This window comes from Saccostrea echinata, unplaced genomic scaffold (assembly GCF_033153115.1).
Source record: "Saccostrea echinata isolate AGI-Se365-2 ecotype Australia unplaced genomic scaffold, CSIRO_AGI_Sech_v1 ptg000002l, whole genome shotgun sequence".
In the NCBI taxonomy this organism is placed as follows: Eukaryota; Metazoa; Mollusca; class Bivalvia; order Ostreida; family Ostreidae; genus Saccostrea; species Saccostrea echinata.
This window is the reverse complement of record NW_026889751.1, coordinates 32,014,275-32,036,093: the sequence shown is the minus strand read 5'-3', so window position 1 is coordinate 32,036,093 and position 21,819 is coordinate 32,014,275. Positions and strand designations below refer to the sequence as shown.

The 21,819-nt window shown below is 34.8% G+C and overlaps 1 protein-coding gene across 1 annotated transcript in view; it reads right to left on the bottom strand.

Annotated features, from left to right (window-relative positions):
* Window positions 1–503: 503 nt before the first annotated feature.
* LOC133177663 (gephyrin-like) overlaps window positions 504–21,819 on the bottom strand; it is a 55,389-nt gene continuing 34,073 nt past the window's right edge. The window contains exons 14-17 of the mRNA XM_061312615.1: window positions 21,257–21,344; window positions 21,044–21,114; window positions 12,693–12,861; window positions 504–1,590 (exon numbers count right to left, since the gene is read on the bottom strand). Coding sequence (XP_061168599.1) covers window positions 1,360–1,590; window positions 12,693–12,861; window positions 21,044–21,114; window positions 21,257–21,344 — 559 coding nt within the window. The 3' untranslated portion in view covers window positions 504–1,359. The remainder of the gene's footprint in view (window positions 1,591–12,692; window positions 12,862–21,043; window positions 21,115–21,256; window positions 21,345–21,819) is intronic.

Sequence of the window (21,819 nt, the reverse complement as noted above, 5' to 3'; positions counted from 1 at the left end):
TTTACCCATACTTTATCGCCAAAGCTCAAACAAGCCAAGAAACATTTTTGTTGTCTATACTCCAACAGCTAAAATTTCATGCTTTGAAGATTTAAGCACAATATAATCATTATGCTGATGATTTTAATCTCAAGGTCTTCGATCACAGCACCAAATACCGAAGAGAGAGATTACATAGTTTTCATCTATGATATACCAAGGCCAGAAGGGCCACGGAATGCCTTATCTTCCCGGCAGCTACTGGCATTCTTCAAGTACAATCATAAAATTTCAAAAATAGAAGACTTGCTGGGGTTCATCAGTTTTTATGATCACGCTTTGGTTGTCCTGATATGATTAATAAGATGCTTACCTACAGAAAATCTTGTAAGACATGGTGTCTAGAATAAATTCTTAGATCTACGTCTTGTACGACAAAGATAACAAATATGAATTGTTAGATCCGCGCTTTGAACATGACGGTTAAGCAAAACATCAAACAAATGTGAACTTGAAACTTTATTTCAAAAATACGTACTACATCACATGTACAGTTTTAACTCTATACAACCCTATTTTCTAACCGGTTACAAGTAGCTACATTTTTAAACTTTTCTTTCAAAATAACTATATAGATCTATATATTATTTATATACACATTCTGCCATTCGTGAAAAAAGAGTAAGAGTAATGTTCAGACTCCAATAAAATAAAAACAATGCCCTGTTTTAAATACTAGTACTTTGACAGATGTAAAAAATTCTTTTAATTGGATGTGAAAAAACAGATAATTCCTTGAAAAAAAGTTATTCCAGCAACAAAAAATACACCTGTGTATATAAGAGTACACTGTTATAACTGAGAGTTTTAGAATAGGAATATTCAGTGTTAGTCTCTTTAATGTAGTAGAGTGTTACAAACCACAAATGTATACACTGTAACAAGAGTGTGTAGGAGAAAAAAAAATCACTCAACTCCCTCAACTAAACGAATACACGGTTTTTCTGCTAATATTTTTTTTCATTTGTTTCTTTATGCATGTACTTTCCATATTATTCCTAGTCTGATGGCCTGGGGCTATTCATAAAAAAATTTAAGAGGACAGAAAACCCGTATTCTATTCATCCTTATTACTTATCTATACAAATGATGGCCCCCTCCATCCTAAGGCATGTTATGTACAAAGGAAACGCAATTTACAGTGATTCAATAAAGAGTTAAGCTTCAGAAAAAAAAACAGTAAGAAAACAAAGGAAAAAATCCTTCAGCAACCGTAAGATAAACCAGCTGAGCTTTTTCTTCTGGTCAATAAAACAATAAACAGAGACTAATATTTACATACTGCCTTCCTCCATGTTTTGCTCAATTTTTGGACGCCAGTTACAGACGACCTATGATCATTGCATTCACAAGTGCCCCTGACTCGAGGGTCTGCAGACTTTCGCTTTTTGGCGGCAAAATGAGCAGAGAGTTAGCCGTCTTCATGCTCAGTAGCCGACTACTCATCTGGTTACCAGTGCTGGTGGCACGTGGTATCGGGTCGTCTGGTTGCCACTGAAGAACCGCGCGGTGGTACTCTGGACGAGGGTCCAAATAGACCCGCTCTTCAACCTTTAGATTGAAAAAGAACATAACAAAAAAAAAATTAAAAATTTCATCTAATAGATGTAATTCCATTATCACATAAATATATTGCGTAATCTCAGAGGCGGATCCAGAATTTTTTTGGCCAAGGGGGATCCACATCACCAGACTCGGAAGTTTTTGGACAAGCATAAAAATCCTAAATAACTTGCCCTACCTAACCTGAAAATCCTATTTCGTGGGGAAAAGGGGGGGGGGTAAGAGTTAGACACTTTCCTAAGTCATTCTTTTTCTTCAGATACATAACCCTTTTTAAGAAAGGTCCGTGTTTCCTTGAAGTATCATTTTCTTTTTCACCTTTACATGGAAAATTAATAAAGCTACACAATTCAACGAGGAGGGGGGGGGGTCGTTGGTCTCAACCCCCCTCTACAAAAGGTGCATTAAAAAATGCATGGTGGGTTGTATATGCCATAGAAACGTGTGCTAGGGGCGACTACACATGCGTGAAATTCAGGTAACTGCGCGAGACTTGTTATCTTCAGAAGATTGTTTCGGTATGTGATAAGATAATAATCATTATTTTTGGTGTGATCATATCGTAAATCTAGGGACAACAGCGTTCTTTACATCTTCAGGTATTCAAATCTTTGATAACGAAGAAATATGTTCGAACACCGTTAAAGAATCCAAGGGCTGACTAAAATAGCCGCATTCATTTTTTATGATGCCAAATAAAAAAGCCATACATATCTATAGTCTACATTTATCAAAAGAATGGTTCTATCGGAAGCAATGTAAATATTTAGTGATCAGATAACGGTGTGATTCGGTGGAAAGTAATTAGCATGTGTTCAGCTAAGAAACGCAGGAGAAATCAGAAGACCAGAGAGAGAGAGAGAGAGAGAGAGAGAGAGAGAGAGAGAGAGAGAGATCAAATGAGCAACGGTGAATTAATTTCAAGAATGTAATAACAGAATTTAGTCGGCTTAAACACCTTTAGCCATATTTTTTATACACGATTTTCTCTCCATTTTTCTTGTGTTTTGTGGTACTATAAATACGACGTTTTTCCCAGTAGTAAATTAAATGTAAGTTGCAGTCCAAAAACAAAATAAAATTCATTATCTGTTGATAATTGTAACAACATCCACCTCAATTTGCCATTTTCAAACTGGCGACGCAATGTTTACTTTGGCTACAATTAATTGAAAAAAAAAAAAAAAAAGATTGTAGGAGGAAAAAACATTAAAATATTTTGATATTTTTTTTTCAATTTACTTTCTGTGAAAATCTTGGTATAAATGTACTTCAATATTGTTGATATTAATTTATATCACGCTTTCCCAGACGGCATACATCACCGAACATTTATAATTGTGTGGGCAGTCCTGCTTCAAACAGGCATCTCTGGACTTCAATTCATCTTTAATGAAACTTTTTCTCTTTGATCAGAAATTCTGAGCTACATAAATAAATATGTTGCATTAATACTTTAATTTTCTTTCAAAACATTTACATTGATGAAAGCAGGAACATTTTCAGGATACCGTTTGATTCTTGTGACCACTGCTTTATCCCTCTTGGTTTCTATACAATCTATTTAACTACAGGCCTCAGAACCACAAATTTTAAGCGATCGAACACTTATGTCAAAATTTCAGTCATTCAGAAATGAATATTTATTATATTAAATTGGCACTTGAAAATTAAAATTAACAACATGAAAGGGAAACAATTTTTAAAAACATGTAAAATTCTATGTGTTTTCTATAATAAAACTCCAAGAAAATGAAAGAATTCTTGTTTAAGGTATTTACACCCTCATGTGACGTCCCAGGTTTGCAAAAAAAAAAACCAAAAAAAAAAAACAAAAACAAAAACAAAAAACAAAAAACAAAAAAAAACAAAAAAAAAAACAAAAACAAAAAAAAAAAAAAAAAAAAAACGAAAAAACTTTCATTGATTCAACTTCTTTTGATAAAATGTTGTTTACATAGGTGTAATAAAAAATATAGATTAGAAATTTTTCAAAAATGGATAATTTCTATAATTAATCATTTAAAAATTTTACAAAAGGCAAAAACTCTTCATTTTTTAATTCATGCATTTTCTTTATACCTCTATTGTAAATGGTCTCCCTGATATCCATAAAGTATCAATTAACTGGAGCATTTAATATGATAGCTATGTCATTTGATACAGATTTTAATTTGATTATTAATTATTTCAGACTATATTAACTTAAAATTAATGCAGTTTTTCTACTTTGAACCTAAAAAGTCATCTTGAGTAAAATAAAAATGCTTCTTGGTCTCGATACACCCCACCCCCTCCCCCACCCCACTTCCCAAATCTGATGTGTCTAAAAAAGCGAAAGCGAAAAGTGAAATATTACTGTAATGCATCTGTAGATTGATTCTGTTGTCAACTAACAAAAAGTGCATGATTTCATTACTTTCACAATCGATGCTTCCTTACATGAAGTCAAGATTCGTGCTCAGCAAATAGACACCTATAAGTTTCTTACATTGTATATTCTGAATTCAGAATCGTCTATAACCTTTATGAAGCCTATTAAGAATGTTATCTGTTTGCTTTGAGATTATGAGTGCAAAAATGTTATAGAAAAATTCGAGCAACTTCAATTGCTATATGCGTTATCTACATTAATTATATACTGAAATTTTATTATTTTTTTTCTTTTTATATGTCTTAAGTCATAGCAAAGCTATAAAGTAAACAAAGAAAAATGTTAAACACACCCTAATTATTATGAAATGAAAAATAGTGCAATTGCTAGGAAATAGGTGGCTCCTCAGCAAATAAATACAACTTACAAGAAACACCCTCTTGGAAAAGGTTAACATTATTGTCAACTGATCTAAAAAAAAAATATGATGATTTATAATACATTTGCACAGCAAAATTGTAACAGTTCCATAAAAAAAATTCCAGAGTTCTCCAGAGTTCATAAGTTGAAAAAAAGATGGTTTTTTCTGATCAAATGAGTCCCTGAACGTCTCTACCTGACTTAATTTAATCAAAACTTTTGCAAAGAGCATATCCACTTTGTACGCATGTGAGAGCAGGAACTTTACGATACAATGATGTTCTGTATAGAAGGAACCGTGCCAGCAAAACCGCAAAATAAGTCCCAAATATTCTTATAGCTGGATTCAAATCCATACTTATGGTACGCTAAACCATACTGATTTTGGCTCCATTTCGATTATAAGTATTGGATACTTAAAGGTGATGAATACAAAGTACATGCATATAGGCCTTGTGACTTTTACCATACCAGGCCTTTGTTTTTATACTAATTTAACTACGGATTATTTTGTCTACCTGATCAGTACATGGGGCTAACTGCGAGTGTGACCGGTCGACAGGGAATGATTACTCCTCCTAGGCACCTGATCCCACTTCTGGAATTTCCAGGGGTCCGTGTTTTATGCCTTGTTCACAGATTTGTATTGTTTTCTTTTTTGTTCGATCACTGTCGTTAACTTTACCTATTTCATATGAATGCTGACTGGAGTATTCCAAGTAACGCACGTGTCGCCTGCTTTGTAGCTTCATTAAAGATGTAAATAAATTTTTCAGTAGTCAGCTCTTTAATTGCTACTAGCATTACAATTTATGCATTTGCCAGCAGAAAAAAAATCCTCGGATGGTATATTAAGACTGCAATAGTTCTGACAAATCAAAGAAAAATATGGTTCCCAACCCTAAAATGAATAATCATGATCATTATGGAATTGAAATTATTAGAACTATTATTTATCATTTTGTCAATTCGTGTTCCAACAGTCCTCTACATGACATTTAAATTTAGTCTGTCTTTACTGCAATTGTTAGTCTACACGATCCATCGATGAATACCGATCCCGATGTATTTTTATAGTACACATGTATTTAACGTTTAAATATCAGTTTGTGCAGTATCTGTATATCATAAAGTTTCAAAGTACAGTTGCATAAGCTCATAAACATGTACATTTACAAATGCTAATTATCAAAACCCTGCTTCCCAAAATTCAAAAGACATAAGTTGAATTAAACCGTTAGGAGTATTTTTGGCAAAAGTAGGTCAAAAGTTAAGTAGACTGTAACACTGTTTACTGTTTAAAAATGTTTATGACAAATCGTGCACATGCTAAGAGCCTCTTAGACATATCTCTTCATTGTCAAAAATAATAAAATTATTATGCTGTTTATTGATCGGCACTATGAACTATTTTGGAAAGTAGGTCAAAGGTCAAGTTCAAGGGTCATAAGGTCAGTAACCAAGTTATTTTACAGAGTTATAGTGCCGAGCCACAGATGTGCAAAAATATCAAATCCATTAGGCATACCTCTTACAGTTCTCGAGATATAAGGTGTGACAGACCGACAGACAAACCGGTATACAGACAGACAGAGGGTGAAGTGATCGCTATGTGACGCTCTGCAGGCGACTCGACAAAAGCACATTGCATTGAATTGCAATTGTATGAAGTATGTTTTAGATTTAAATTTTAGTATTGTTTTCATTGGATATATAACCAAATCAAGGATGGTTAAGAGTGGTTGCAAATGGAAAATAAGTACCAATCCCAGAAATGCTTTTTCTTCAGACTCTGACGTCATAGATCCTATGCCTGATCTGTGCGTCTTTAAGTACATTAATTTGATTCTGCTCACTGCCAATAGGCATTCTACGGCACAGTGTACAAAGTCTTTGGTAAATAGATTTATTGGATAAAGATGTGGACATTTTTGTCTATTCATGTGATTTTTGAGTCCCTCATATTCCCTTCTGTATCATATTAACGGCGAGCAAACTCAAGCTGCAAAATTTAATTTTTAAAGTCTCATCCGATAGACCTGTGACTCACTTCTAATACCGGCGATTGGCAAAGGAACAGTCACTACCTGTGTTAAGGATAAATAACAAAAAATCGATGTATGGGTTGGTTATGCTTTATGACCGGTTTTGATTAGAAATGCCACAAACAAATACCTAAAATATCAAGAAGGGGGGGGTGTGTGTTTTTTTTTTGTTTGTTTGTTTGTTTTTTTTTTTTGTTTGTTTTTGTTTTTGTTTTTTTTTTGGTGTTCAAATTTGAGACTGTGTGCCATTTTCTGTATAAATTCATACAATTTTTTGCACTCATTTAATGACATTATTACAGAATCTTACAAAATTTCTACATTTAGTTTGATAAACATTATACAAACTATCTACACGAACATAAATCTATTAGACTTACTGCTGATTTCTAAAAAAAAAGTTTGTGTTATTTATTCTTAAGGTTTTGCCAAAGGTCAAGATGTCAAAAACTTTATTTTTACATAGCTCCAAAACTATGTGAAGTATAAGGTTAAAACTTTTACAGTTTATAAATATATTACTGATTAACAGATAGAAAGTATCAGTTGAAAACAAATATTTAAAAAAAATATTTTTTGAGAAAAAAAAAAATTTAAAAATCTGCATATTTAAAAAAAAATGCACCTGCTTAATTCTGTACCTTTAGTGAAAACCATCATTGCATAAATAATATATGTTTATCAATGAAGGGCAAGTTGGACGTGAATGGTCTCTGAAAGGCTGTTATTGAAAGCATGACATGTATAAAGACAAGACCCCTATAAAATCCGCCATTTGCAATGTACTTTCGGTTTCAAATCTTAACATTTGGACAAAATAAACAGGGAAAACAACTTTCCAGAGGCTATCGAAGTCCAACTTGCCCTTCATTTATAAACATATATTGTTTCTGCAATGATGGCTTTCACTAAAAGTACGGAATTAATTAGGTGTATTTTTTAAAAATATATGCTTTTTTGAAGAATTTTTCTCGATAAATATTTTTTTAAGTATTTGTTATCAAGACTTTTCGTGATACTTTCTATCTGTTAATCAATGATATATTTATAAACTGTAAACGTTTTAACTTTATAAACCACATAGTTTTGAAGCTATTGTAAAAAAAAAACATTTGGACATGTTGACCTTTGGCAAAAAACCTTAAACTAGCCGTCTTAGGTTTGACGCGGCGCCGGATAGAGAGTCCAACCCCTGCCTCCCGACCACGAAGCGAAATCACTGTGTCCTTGTTATAAATTGACAAAGGGCCCAAAGACGCATCAACTGAAAACGTTTGATGATCCTTCGATTCATAATGTCCAAAATATGCATCTTTAACAATTTGAAAATGATTAGCTTCAAATTCAAACATAGGTAATCATTGATTACAGAGCTCACCTCAATGAATGTTATCTTTAAGTAAGGCAAAGTATCACACAAAACTTATAATCTAGTAGTGTGCATTCCTAAATACTATAGTATAACATTTATGCAATTTTATCTGATAGGGCTTGCAGTTACTTGGGAATGGACTTATTTAAAATCTTTAAACCAGTCACTCATCCAGAAAAAGTAAGTCAAATCCAGCATCTGAAGCAAGTTTGAGAGTGTTCATCCCTTGATGCATCATCCATGCAAGTTTGGTCTAGGTAGGACTTGAAGTTACGCTGGAATGAGTCTGCTCCAAAAACTTAAACTTGGTCACTCACCTGGAAAAATGTGGTTAAATCTAGCATCAGAAGCAGCTCTGGTAGTGTGCATCCCTTGGTGCACCATCCATAAAGTTTGGTTAAGATAGCCCTTATAGTGCCTTGGTAACGGACATGCACCAAAAAATTAACCTGGTCACTCATATAGAAAATGAAGGTCAAATCCAACATCTGACAACTCTTGTAGTACGTATCCCTTGATGTATCATCTATGCAAGTTTGGTTCAGGTGGGCCTGATAGTTTCTTGATAATGAACCTGCTCCAAAATCACTCATCTGGAAAATGTAGGACAAATCCCGCATCCAAAGCAACTCTGGTAGTGTGCATCAATAAATGTATCTTCAGTGCAAAGTTGGTTAGATTAGGGCTTAAAGTCACCTTAGAATGAACATGCTCTCAAAACTTTAACCTGTTCACTTATCCGGAAAATGAAGGTCAGATCCAGCATCCGAAGCAGGTCAAGTAGTGTGCATCCTTAGATTCAGCATCCAAGACTCTTTGGTCAATACAGGACTTATAATTACTTAGAAATGAGACCTACTCCAAAAACTTTAACCTGCTCAAAAAACATTAACCTGGTCATTCTTTAGCTGAAATTACAGCATCTGAAACCTTGAATAGTACAATGAAACATACTAGAAGCATCGTCCATGCATCTCTGATTAATATAGGGGATAGAAGTACTTGAAAAGAAATCTGCTCTAAAAACTTTAACCTGGAACGCCGACGCCAAGAGTATTACATACCCCCCCCCCCCCCAACTTCTTTGAGGTGAGCTAAAAAGTAGGTCCGAGTGACCTACGTTTGGGTAATGAAATTCCAAGGCACTAAGATTTATCCACTGACAAGGTTCGATGAGCTTAGACCTTGTTTTATCTAAAATTAAAAGATTTGACAATAGATAATGCCAAAATTCAAAAAGTAGGTCACTGTGACCTATTTTTGAATTGACACACCACTTGGCTTGCTGACCCTAAATGTCTTTAAATTTTACACGTTAAAAGACTTAAAAATGATAAGCAATTAAATGAAGGAATTAGGTCACTGTGACCTTCATTTAAGTTGACATACACCCAAGGCGCTCCAAAAGACATCAACTGAGAAGGATTGGTGATCCTAAGCCTACTAGTATTTAAAATATTTAACCAAAATATTTGAAAAATATTCGCTGTGTAATTCGGAAAGTAAGTCACTGTTACTTACTTTAGCCTGACACACTCCAAGGCCAAAATATGCATCAACTTACAAGGTTTAACGATCTTATGCTTCTTAGTATCCAATACATGCCTCTTAAAGAATTCGAAAATACTCTTACTTGGCCTTCAATTTGACATTTAGACCTATCGACGACGTTATATCAGCTATAATCATTTTCATTCGATATATCCCAGTGGACTTGAAATACGTGTAAAAGATACCACAGAGTCTGACACATTTGGATGTTTTACTGATTATAGACGATATTTTGCTAGAAACATTGATGGTAAACTAAGAACTATACTTTATAATAAATGTAATGACTTCAACTTGTCTATCACCTGCATCCCAAATTTAGGTAGCAATATACCTTTATCATCTTCATATGGAGTTTATGTCTCGCAGTTAATTCGATACGAAAGAGCATGTTCTACGTAAGAACAATTTCTAAAACAAGAATGGCTACTGATAAATAAGTTGATGATACAAGGATATGAGCAGTCCCGATTAAAGTCAACTTTTCTCAAATTCTGTATGGTCGATTTAATGACCTTGTTTGCAAATTTAATCTATCGTTAGGTTGATTATTGACTGAAGTCTTTCATACAAATGGTTAGGCCATTATTTCACCCTAAATTTCTTACGCCGTTTCTTGTTCAACCGATCATGACAAAAGGGGGGGGGGGGCATAGCGGGTGTGACCGATCAACATGGAATACTTACTCCTCAATGGCACCTGACCCAGCCTGTTTTCAAAGGTCAACGTTTGCTCTGTTCACAATATCTATTGTCTGATTGGACTTCCAGCATAAATATTGTTCGTTATCTTCACATTTTATATTTTGAAATTCAAAAAGTAGGTTAATGTGACCTACTTTTGGGTCAACATATCTTAATCAACTGAACAAGACTTGATAATCCCAGTTCTCGTAGTGGGCAAAACAAAATATCATCGAAGGTAAACCTCAAAGAGACATTGAGACCACGCCCTTTGCCCTAGGGCGATGCATTCAACAATGTTTAATCTACAGTACATCCAAATCATTCTTCATAAGTCTGGTGATAATCTTCCCTGAGGATCATGAGATTTTTATAGCAACCTTTACTTTTTTCAAACATACATCCCTTATTATCTCCCCTTTGTTAAAGGGCAATTTCTTTTTTTCATAAAACGAAAACCTTTAGCCCAAAGATTCACTTAGGCAAAATTTGATAAATATTGACCACGGGATTCTTGAGATATGGTCCACTTTCAAAACAGTTTACGCACCGCATACCGCGCGGATTAGCTCTTTGAGTCTTCGACTCTGAAGAGCTAAGGATTCGAAATTGTTTCACACAAACACATAGCTAGAGAAAAGGATGGGCGGTGGACACCAACTCATCTGTCTTTGAACAGTTAATCTAAGAAAGTTATTATTTTTTGTTCAAGCTAATCAATAAACCCAGTGTTATTACCGTCTTCCTTGGAAGACGGTACACAGATTTGAAGTATTTTACAGTCTTCGGACTATGCACTTCCTCTCTTTTGTGATTGGTAGAAATTGCATGATGAGAAACTTTTCAATTATTTCATTGGTTGAAATGCTGTTCAAGGCAAGGGAGATAATTTTCTGATGATCTAATTTTCGTACGACTTAACAATTTTTCAAGATTTTCAATCGTAAAAAATAATGACAAAACGAACAGTGGAAATTGGCAGAAATAAATTCGAAATAACATGCTAGTTTTTTTTTACAGCAATTACCAAAAAACGTTTCTATATTTTCATTGTTTACTGAATTGATCTTTGTTGCATGCAAGCTTTACAGCATGTATGTATTCTTTTTCTCCATTTGTTTTGCACTGTCTTTCTCGGCCGATTCGTATCTCATTACGTATCAAAAAGGTGACGGAATCAGCCGAGGTTTGCCGAATGATCTCGGCAGCAGAGTCGAAGTTTACGGAGACAGCCGAGCATCTGTTAACCTTTCACTTGGTAGGGCTTTTGTCAGAAAAAAACTAATGAAGAAATACAAAGCCAAGAAATTTTCAAGAATTATACGGCCTGATAGGTTCATGTCAATTTACTGTTTAAGGTTGTTGCTAAAGACGGTAAGCTTTTTGAAAAAGCTCTACTTGTAAATCATAATGTATCACTGAAAAAAAGAGTTAATTTATGGTTTGACAATTATCCTACGAAAACGTGTGAAAATGTTAGCATTATTAGTAGATCGACTGCAACATTTTGACAGAAACTTTCAGTCAGAGCTTACGGTGTAACCACGTGCACGTGCACCAAGGAAATGTTTACTTTTACAATAAATGCTTCAATCGCGCCCACCTCCTTCCTCCAACCCTACCATAATATCCAGCTACGACTAATAAAATATCATCTTGTCCTTATGATTGTTGACTTTCAATCCTCCAGGTCCAAATTCAATGTGACTTTTCTGATGTAATGGCAAACAATACAGAAGAGAGAATAAATTTGATCGATTGAAAGTCATAACTGCCTTAACAAGATTTGCAATTTTTTTTAACATCTCATTGCCAAGTTTGCCATTATGGCTGAGTTTGCAAAGCGTTTGCCTAGAGTGCAAACGATGCAAGTTCGACTCCTGAAGAAGTCAACACTCAGACCAACGCCTCTTGATACAGCAAGCGCCAGTACAAGGAGTAGGCACGGCATTGGTGTAAGCTTAAAGCATACGAAAGTCCAAAAAAACTGAATCGATTCGAGTGAAAAATGATCTTACAGCCTTGTGATATTGGCCTCTGAAAAAATGCCCTTGAATTGAAATAAAGAGTAAGCATACATACTGAAGTTTGAATTCATTTCAATGGTTAAAAAACTTAAAGGTCTAAAACTTTACAACATTTCATGGCCAAGTGACCTTTACCCGTGGAAATGACCTAGAATCATTATCCTGATACACCACTAGGTCATGACAACAACATACCAAAGTTAAACAGGATTCCAAAGTTAAGTCAAGATTTGCTACAAACAGGTAGATGCATTGTATAATTAACAACCAGACACCGTTGGCAAAAATCAATGTGTTCTCAAATTCAAAAGCGAAATGAATCTATAAATCAAAGTTTCTGCTTATACATTGCATTCAGCAATTCGCTTTTTAAAAGAGCTCACATGAATTTGAAATTACAGCTAGAAGGAACCATTCAACTTTTTCACTTCGGGATATTTACACCAACAATGAAGACAAAATATTAAGTGCGGAGCTCAGTGAATTTTGCTCGACTTTTTCTATGCTAATATTTGCTCTAATATAAAATAAACTGTCAGCACCCGCCACTGTTTGATATAAGTTACCACAAATTGTCCATATAAAGATTCAACTGTAATGTCGTAAACATCACTCACCTTGGCTTTAATTATTGTCCGATGTGGAAAAGGATTTCCCGCCATTTTGTTAAGAGCAGGTATGACGTAGAGATTACAGGTCACAATGGCGGAAACTGGATTTCCGGGTAATCCAAAGAATAGCTTTTTCCCTTGTTCGTGGTTGATGGTCGCAAAAGCAGTCGGTTTTCTAAAAGAAATTAAGTTTCATTTTGTAAGAATCAACTCACCTCCCTAAATTTCATGGTCAATTTCAAACAGTGATCATACTTCCAAAACAACCAATGTCATTTACATATAAATATAATAATTTAATCGTCCTTGATAGATAGAATCGGAAATATCCATGATTTTTTTCCAAAACTTTGACAAATAAAACAAAAAGTTACATAACTGCTAAATTTTAAATTCAACATATTAAATTGTGACGAATTTATGAAGATCATTTTATGGGGAAAAAAAGAAGAAAAGAAAATTGGTGCCCAGCATAAAGCATCCGCTCTGATCTCCTTATGAAGATTTTGTTATTAAGCAAGTTAAAACATGTAAAATGCAAACACGCCGAAAATAGCTGAGCCTTTCTAGCACAGAAGAATATTTCAATTTCTGCTCACCATTAAAAAATAATTTAAGCACAATGGGAAAGTTTCTGTATTTCTAAACTTTATGAACAAAAAGTTCAGTGAGAATTTAATGTTAACATGAGCAGGGCCAGTTTTAATTAATTATCACTTATCTTTTGTGGAGAGTTTGTAACGAAAAATATATTTCTAGAGCAAATGAAATTAGGTTTAAAAAATGTCAACGTAATACAGGTTTCCATATTTTCCAGAATTTAATTATTCATGACTTTGACATTTGGTCATGTCTTGATTTGACTCCTCTAGTCTGTATGCTGAACATAATGCTATATTTATAATAGTAAGTACAGCGAGCTCTATAGAATAACGTGTAAGAACAAAGGAAGTTCGAACTGGAATATGTGCATTTTTGGTTGAAACCTTTCCAGAATTCTTTCGTTACCACAATTCCATGCCATAATGCCAAATACAAGAGACCTGCAGTTACAGCGAAGATTTAACTCTTACAGAGGTCTTAAAAGAAACAAAAACTGCATCCATTCTATAAAGCCTTGCACTATTTATACTCACGTCACAGTATACCGTGTCTTGTGCAGTTAGTTTGAAGAGGCGGATCAAAGTTAAAAGTAAGTTAAAAGTGTAGGTTAGCCCCTATGTAAAGGTTTCTAAAAAAACAACTGCCCTCTCCCACCGTAAAACATATTATTGACCGTAAGTACCCTCTTTTAACAACACGCGGATGAAATGAACGAATTTCATGGCACTTTTATACAGTAACAGTGATCTGACCTTTGATCTAGAAAATAAGTAAACTAAAACCTACGCTGTAATGTTCATTATCATCATTTGCTTGTGATTTTTAAACTTATAAGCTACAGTGGTTTTCCTTGATAAATACTTTTTGTCTTTAAACATTTTTTCTTCAGGGAGAATGACAGGTACCCTATGTTGAAACATAGGTAATCAAAGATTACGAAGCTCACCTCGACGAATGTTATCTATAAGTAAGGCAAATTTCACATCATATTTTTTTTCTAGTTAGGGTACATCCCAAGATCAATATCCATGCAAGTTTGGTTTAAGTAGGACTTATAGTTACTTGGAAATAGACCTGCTCAAAAAACTGTTTACTAATCAAGAAAATTTTGGTCAGTTCCAACATCCAAAGCAAGTCTGGAAGTTTCATCCTTGAATGCACCATCTATGCAAGTTTAATCATAACAGGCCATAATTTTATATAGCTAATCCAAAAAAAAAATTATCCTGGTCACTCATCTAGAAAATGTAAGTCAGATTCAGAATCCAAAGAAAGTCTGGAAGTGTTCATCCCTAGATACAGCATCCATGCTAATTTAGTTAAAATATTGCTAAAATTCACTCATATGGAAAATCTAAGTCTGATCCAGCATCCGAAGCAGGTTTGTTAGTGTACATCCCTAGATGCATCATCCATGAAAGTTTGGTCCAGGTAGGGCTTATAGTCACTTGGGAATGAGACTGCTCCAAAATCTAAATCTGGTCTCATATGTGGAAAATCTAAATCAGATCCAGCATCTGAATCAAGTGTGGTAATGTCCATCCCTAGATGCATCATCCATGCAAGTTTGGTCCAGGTAGGACTTATAGTTACTTGGGAATGGACCTGCTCCAAAAACTTTAACCTGGTCACTCATCTGGAAAATCTAGGTAAGATCCAGCATCCGAATCAAGTGTGGCAGTGTCCATCCCTAGACGCATCATTCATGCAAGTTTGGTCCAGAAAGGGCTTATAGTTACTTGGGAATGGACCTGCTCCAAAAACTTTAACCTGGTCACTCATCTGGAAAATCTAGGTCAGATCCAGCATCCAAAGCAGGCATGGTAGTGTCCATCCCTAGATGCATCATCCATGCAAGTTTGGTCCAGGTAGGGCTTAGAGTTACTTGGGAATGGACCTGCTCCAAAAACTTTAACCTGGTCACTCATCTGCAAAATCTAAGTCAGATCCAGCATCCGAAGCAGGTGTGGTAGTGTCCATCCCTAGATGCATCATCCATGCAAGTTTGGTCTAGGTAGGGCTTATAGTTACTTGGGAATGGACCTGCTCCAAAAACTTTAACCTGGTCACTCATCTGGAAAATCTAGGTCAGATCCAGCATCCGAAGCAAGTGTGGAAGTGTCCATCCCTAGATGCATCATCCATGCTAGTTTGGTCCAGGTAGGGCTTATAGTTACTTGGGAATGGACCTGCTCCAAAAACTTTAACCGGGACGCCGACGCTAACGCCGACGCCGGGGGTATAGCATAAGCTCATCTCGACTTCGTCGAGGTGAGCTAAAAATGACCTTTAACCTTTGAAAGACTTGTTTTTCCAAGTCCAAATAATGTTTCTCATTCATTGTAAATGTATAGACAGACAATCTTTCGTACATGATCTTAATCCTAACATTTCAATACCGAACTAAACACCCTAACCTTTCCGTAAATGAGGAAAACCTTAACCTATCCGTGATGTTCACCTTAACATTTGCATGCGTGAAATAAACTTTAACCTTTCCATAGATGACTATAAAAACTTTACCTTTTAGTACATGACCTTAACTTTGACCTTTCCGTACATTTAACTGAAACCTTTCCGTAAATGAACTTACACTTTAACTTTAACCTTTCCGCATATGACATATCTTTAATTAACCTTTCCGTATATGACGTGAACATTAACCTTTCCATATCCGATCTTAACGTAAACCTTTCTGTACACGACCTTATCTTTCACCTTTTCATATATGACCTTAACTTTAACCTTTACGTTTATTATATTAACCTTAAAAGTTTACATTTACGTACAAGTACCTGTTCGTAAATGATTTAAACCTTCCGCAGATGACTAAAAAACCTTAACCTTTCCGTTAAACCTTAACTTAAATAATTCTGTACATGATTACCTTAACATTTCCATAATTTCGTTACACAGTATTTAGAGTCGACAGCCTTTGACATTGGCCTTTACAAAGTGAAGCCGAAATCAATTTGTGTTCTTCTAATTTTACAATTACGTTTCCGATGCCTCGTCAAACCTAAGACGTATAAGAGAGTCCTTCGTCAATAGACCAGCATTAGAAGCGAAAGTCACAGGTCTTTCGGTCATGACCTTAAAACGTAGGCTATGTGACACCGTAGGAGTTGGAACGATAAAGAACCCTCACTGTGCAATGGCCCAGAGTACCTAGTAAAGGTCTAAATGTGAAGGCCTTTCACCGGTATTTCGTGACGCCTCGTATGAAAAATTCTCCCAAAGGATGTAAAGCAACAATCAATCTTGAAAAAGGGTTTTAAGTATTTTAAATATTCTGCAACCTTTGTTTTTATTAGTAAAAATGACCTTTGAACGCTACTTTGTATTGCCCCTGAGTTCTCGCTAATCTGTGGTCATCCACACACTCCCCCGCGTTGTGGAATTTGCATACCTCCCTCCTTTACTGTTATACCATAATTACATTATGGGTCAGATATGGAGGGTCGAGGACTCCCTCAGTACACCACCCCAGTGGCTAATATTGTTAAATGTTTTCTCCTTCTTTAAAACTTCATCTAGAAACAAGTCCCCCATCCAGTGATCTTGACCTTTGATCTCCAGTATGAACACAAAAAAAAAACTTTTAGGGGAACCTGCCTTTCGGTTAAGTTCCCATAGCATTCATGATCAGAAACCAGTTTTCCAAGTTTTACAAAGATGACTTCATTTTTCATTCAATATCTTGCGAAGAAAACCCTTGAATATTGAAAGTCTACTGTTCAATCCTATTTATTTAAAAAAAAAATCATTATTTCAAAAATAGTCTTTTTATTGAACAGTTTTCTGTGGAATCCTTTCCTTGAAGCTAATAATCGATGTTTCATTTTGTTCCCACCATTCAATATTTGAAAATTAAAAGTGCAATTTTTGCTTTAGTGCATGACCTCCACCCATGCAAGACCGAGAAAATACAAATATCATGCGTCTTTTTTACTTCTTAGTACTTATTTTATTCTCTCTCTCTCTCTCTCTCTCTCTCTCTAGTATACATGTACAAAGCAAAGAAATGATGAAGATAAAGAATTTCCCCTACATTTTCTAAGAGAGGCATATTTTTTTTTCAACCTCGTCACTGATTCATTGATCAAGTCAAATACAAAGCAATCGCACACTTGTTATTTTGAAAAATAAGCTAAAAGTCAATAACCTAGATTTAAGTAGGTGCGCACTGAAAAATTGTGAGAAACAAAATCTAAAGACGCAAGGCACAACCTAAGAGTGATTGTTGCATGTTGAGAGAAAACAGAGGTGTGCTGTCTCTTCATAATTAGGCTATCTGCATCTGCACAAGTTCTGAAACAACCAGGTCTTCTTCATGAGAAACCTGGAATCAAACAGATCCTCGACTCCAAAACTGTTTTCTTTCTCAAATAAAAAAGGCAGTTTATGGTTTGTATCTGATATGGTCCGTGGATAGACGTTATATTGTAATTTTGCAATGTTATGTTCAGAAAATCTTGGTTGTGGAAATTGTGACCACTAATGTGCAGATTTTTAACAAAATACGTAGTGTTTAAATGAATAGTACGAACTGCAAGTCATTCAGTACAAGCGGAACATGTGAAATATCAATTATAGGGCTGCAGCTTCCCTGTTTTGAAAAACGTTTGCTAATGAAGCGGAACGAGTCCGCTACACGGCGCTGTAGGTCCACGGCGGGCAATGGCGGCCTTTCTGAAGACTTGAGCAAAGGAGAGATGCTTTTCTCATTTCTCTGTCCATTTGACGTGTAACACGAGTGATTAAGTTATGGTTGTATTAAAATCTTTTGCAGTTGTATGGTAAAACTATCTGGATGGTTCACAGAGTGTTTTGTTCGTAATATATACTCTATGCATTGCATTTCCAGCTGTCAAAATCTTCTATTATTATTATTTTCGATGCACGAAAAGTCCATCAAAAAATCTTACAGTCTGGTCATCCATTATAAAATTTACAAGGAATTCACGTTAATACATCCAAATTAATATATATATATATATATATATATATATATATATATATATATATATATATATATATATATATATATATATATATATATATATATATATATATATATATATATATATATACAAAGGGGCAGATTCCTGTTGAACATTTACAATAATAAACATCAATAACAAACGACCTTTCCTCGACTTCTGGCCTATAACAGCTGACTACACATTGGTTTATCTCATTGAAGTTTAAGATCACTTTGCATCTTGAGATTATAAATTTACACAGTGCAATAAAAACTAACCGAGCAAAAACAGCTCAATATGTAAAAAGGAACGAAAAAGTTATGCGTTTCGAAATTACTCAAAGCGATAGAAAATTACACTCGTTTCTCGAGGAATTCCTTGGATTCAATTTTCGTGTCCATTCGTTATATTGCATATATATTTATTTAAGGACATACATGTAGGATACTCAAAAAAATATATATAATTATCGAAAATTTGTGAAGTGAATTGCATTGGCTTAATGAATGCTAAAGCACATATTTATCAAGAAAATTTCCCATAAATCCAACTTTATTTCTCATTTTCACCAAATTCATACTTTTACACCTATACTGAAATTGGAATTAATGCAAAAACATGAAAATTCACAGCATTGTTGTTTATAAATTTAGTCTAATTTTACCACGTAACAAACCAATTTGAATTTGAAATACAAGAGAAGCTTTGATATATTCCCCAATTCTGTTGAACTTTGGGTATCCTATGACCTAAAAATTCAGTAATTCTGACAATTAATGAGAGTTGATATGGAAACTGAATTATAGAATTGACCAAAAACTAAAATGTTGAATTAACACAGTGTTTTCTTATTTCAATATCTGTAATCAATGATATAGGTCCATAGAGATACTGATTAGCTCCAGGTTAAATGTAATAACGTATCATTTCATCATTTTTGACAAGTACGAAATTCTTCATATCAGGCATATGTTATGGTTTTGTAGATGAAAGATGACGTTTGCAAAAACTCTCATTTTGTGATCATATAAGTTTCCGTATTCAATTAGTTCCATGAGAGAACATAATTTTTAGGACGAGGAACGTTTCTCTACACAGTATTTTAAATTAATTCCGTATTTTTAAATAAAAAGCTTTCCCCTAAGCATATTTTTTTCCTGGCTTTTTTTTTTTTTTTTTTTTTTTTTTTTTTTGCTTTATAATTAGAAATAGATGTTTATTTAAAAAAAAACAACTTAATTCCCGGGAAGATCTTGCACCTTAACTAAAAAATAATTAAGAAATTCTTAAAATTTTATTATCGCAACAAGAAACCGATCGAAGGCGGAACAACCAATTCTAGATATTCAAATATTTGCATAAGAATGTCGCTTTCCCGCTGTTTGTGGGTTTTCCTTTTCTCTTCCTGCCCGCGGCCTGAGAACATTATAGGTCCACACCGAATTCTTTCCCCTTAAAATACAGTGCATCCAGGCCCATTTCATGCTTAAAATAAATAAAAAGGCGTTCCGAACATCATCACCCGAAGCATTTAAATTCCTACCAAATGGAGGAATGCGCGAATTGTTTCTGAAATGGTTCCTGCAGCAGTATTCTCGTGCTGTTTAGCACATCTAATGACTTTTACATCGCAACGAGAAAAAAACGGGAGTTCGGTGCACTTAGAGAATTATAGAAGTGCAGTGTGTTTTGTTTACAGGTGTTCTGTAAACTGCGTAATCTGAGACCTGTTTGTAAATAAGCTGTGTTTATTGTGGTAAACCCTCACTTCTCCTTCACCTCCTGTCGGACGTGCATGCCTGGTGACTGTTATGAATGGAACAAATGTTGTCTCATTCAGCGTTACCAAAATAATTAACGACTGCGTGCTCAAAAAAGTAAATACGCTTAATTGTCAACATGTCAATGCATATTAAACTGGCCGGTGAAAAGTTCTATATTATCTGGGAATCGAACCAATATTCTCTTGTACGATGACAGGTCGATTCTGATAACTTGGCAAAATACCTTCGCACCACGTGACAAAATTACCGCTGATCAAAGGTTGTGCATCGCATACGTTTGTGCCAAAACTTTTACTGGAAAAAGATTTACACTTAATTTGTGTTGCAAAAATTAAAAGAAAAAAATCATTATTTAAAGCCGAAAAGTTTTCTATATCGCAGTATTTTCCTTGTTTGCTTCCAAGCGCATTGACCCAAGCAATAAACATTTTTAATATTCTTTAAAAACAGCAAAGTGTGATAAATTTGATCATTATAACAAAAATCCATGCACCTAACGTTTGTGGAAGATAACCATTAGATAAAGCTAGAGAATGCTAGCGACCCGCCTATCTGCTGACACCAAGTATTGCTAATATAATCTAATTAGGTGTCGGTTGAAGAAGTCAAAATAACTTGCGTTCTTGTTCACCTTCTAACCACGCCCCCTGGGACCTAAAAGCACGTGAAAGTTCCCGGAGTGTGCGATAGCCGAGTTTAAGAAGGCAGTACACGTGTCAACAGTCTACAAGGTAAATGTGGAACCTGAAAGACTATTGACGTCATTACTACTCGTTCGTACGTCACATGCCCCAGACAAAAAAAGCTGGAACCCAAAACACCATCCCAATTCGTCGGCGATTAACGTCAATATTGACATTTTCGAAGACGGCCTCATCATTTTCATTATTTAGGTATCATTTGATTAGGCACTTCAACCAATGGGAACAAATATAAATTATTTTGTTTTAATTGCCTTGAAATCTAGCTGGCAAGAAAAACCTACCCGGGTTTCATAAATACTCGGCCAAAATGAATATTCGCTTCAAGGTCCATCAACACATGCTTCAGAAGATCCTTTAACAGAAAAATAGTTTGCTTTGAGTTCTCTTTTTGAAAAAAAAAATAAATCAGGTTTAATATTCAAAAATTATATAAACAAATATAATTTGTGCTGGATAACTTTAGTCATGCTTTTAACAACTTCATTTATTTTTACCTTTTCGCCCATGGATACACCACCAGACGTCACAATGACGTCACACTTGCATAACGACTCTGTCAGTTTTAAAAGTAGAGCGGCTGTGCTGAAAAATTAAATAGAATCATTTAAACACAAATGAAAATTCATTTAATCAACGTTTTTTAGTCTTAGGAATCATTATTGTTTAAATTGTCTTTGTGAGACAATATACTAAGTGTTTTGAAAGCGAATTCTTAACATAATGTTGGCAGCGATATCTAAAATGTTAGCGAATGTAAATGTACAGCCTTTGAGGTGGTCGGGTATTCTTCGTTTGAAAAATAATATTTCATGTACTGTTAAGACGTTAAATTTGGTAATAAACCCCGTTTAAACGCCTATGAGATCATTTTGCAGAATAACGTCGCGTTGTAACGCACGATGTAACACAAAACACAAAGACATATCAAAAGCCCCTGAAATTTTCTACCCGAGGGCTCAGGGTTCCTCGCCAATTAGCTCTCCGTTTACTAGGGAATCCAGATAGGGCCACGTAGGTCACTATCGCACCGTTGCGCCATTGAATTTTGGGTCGATGG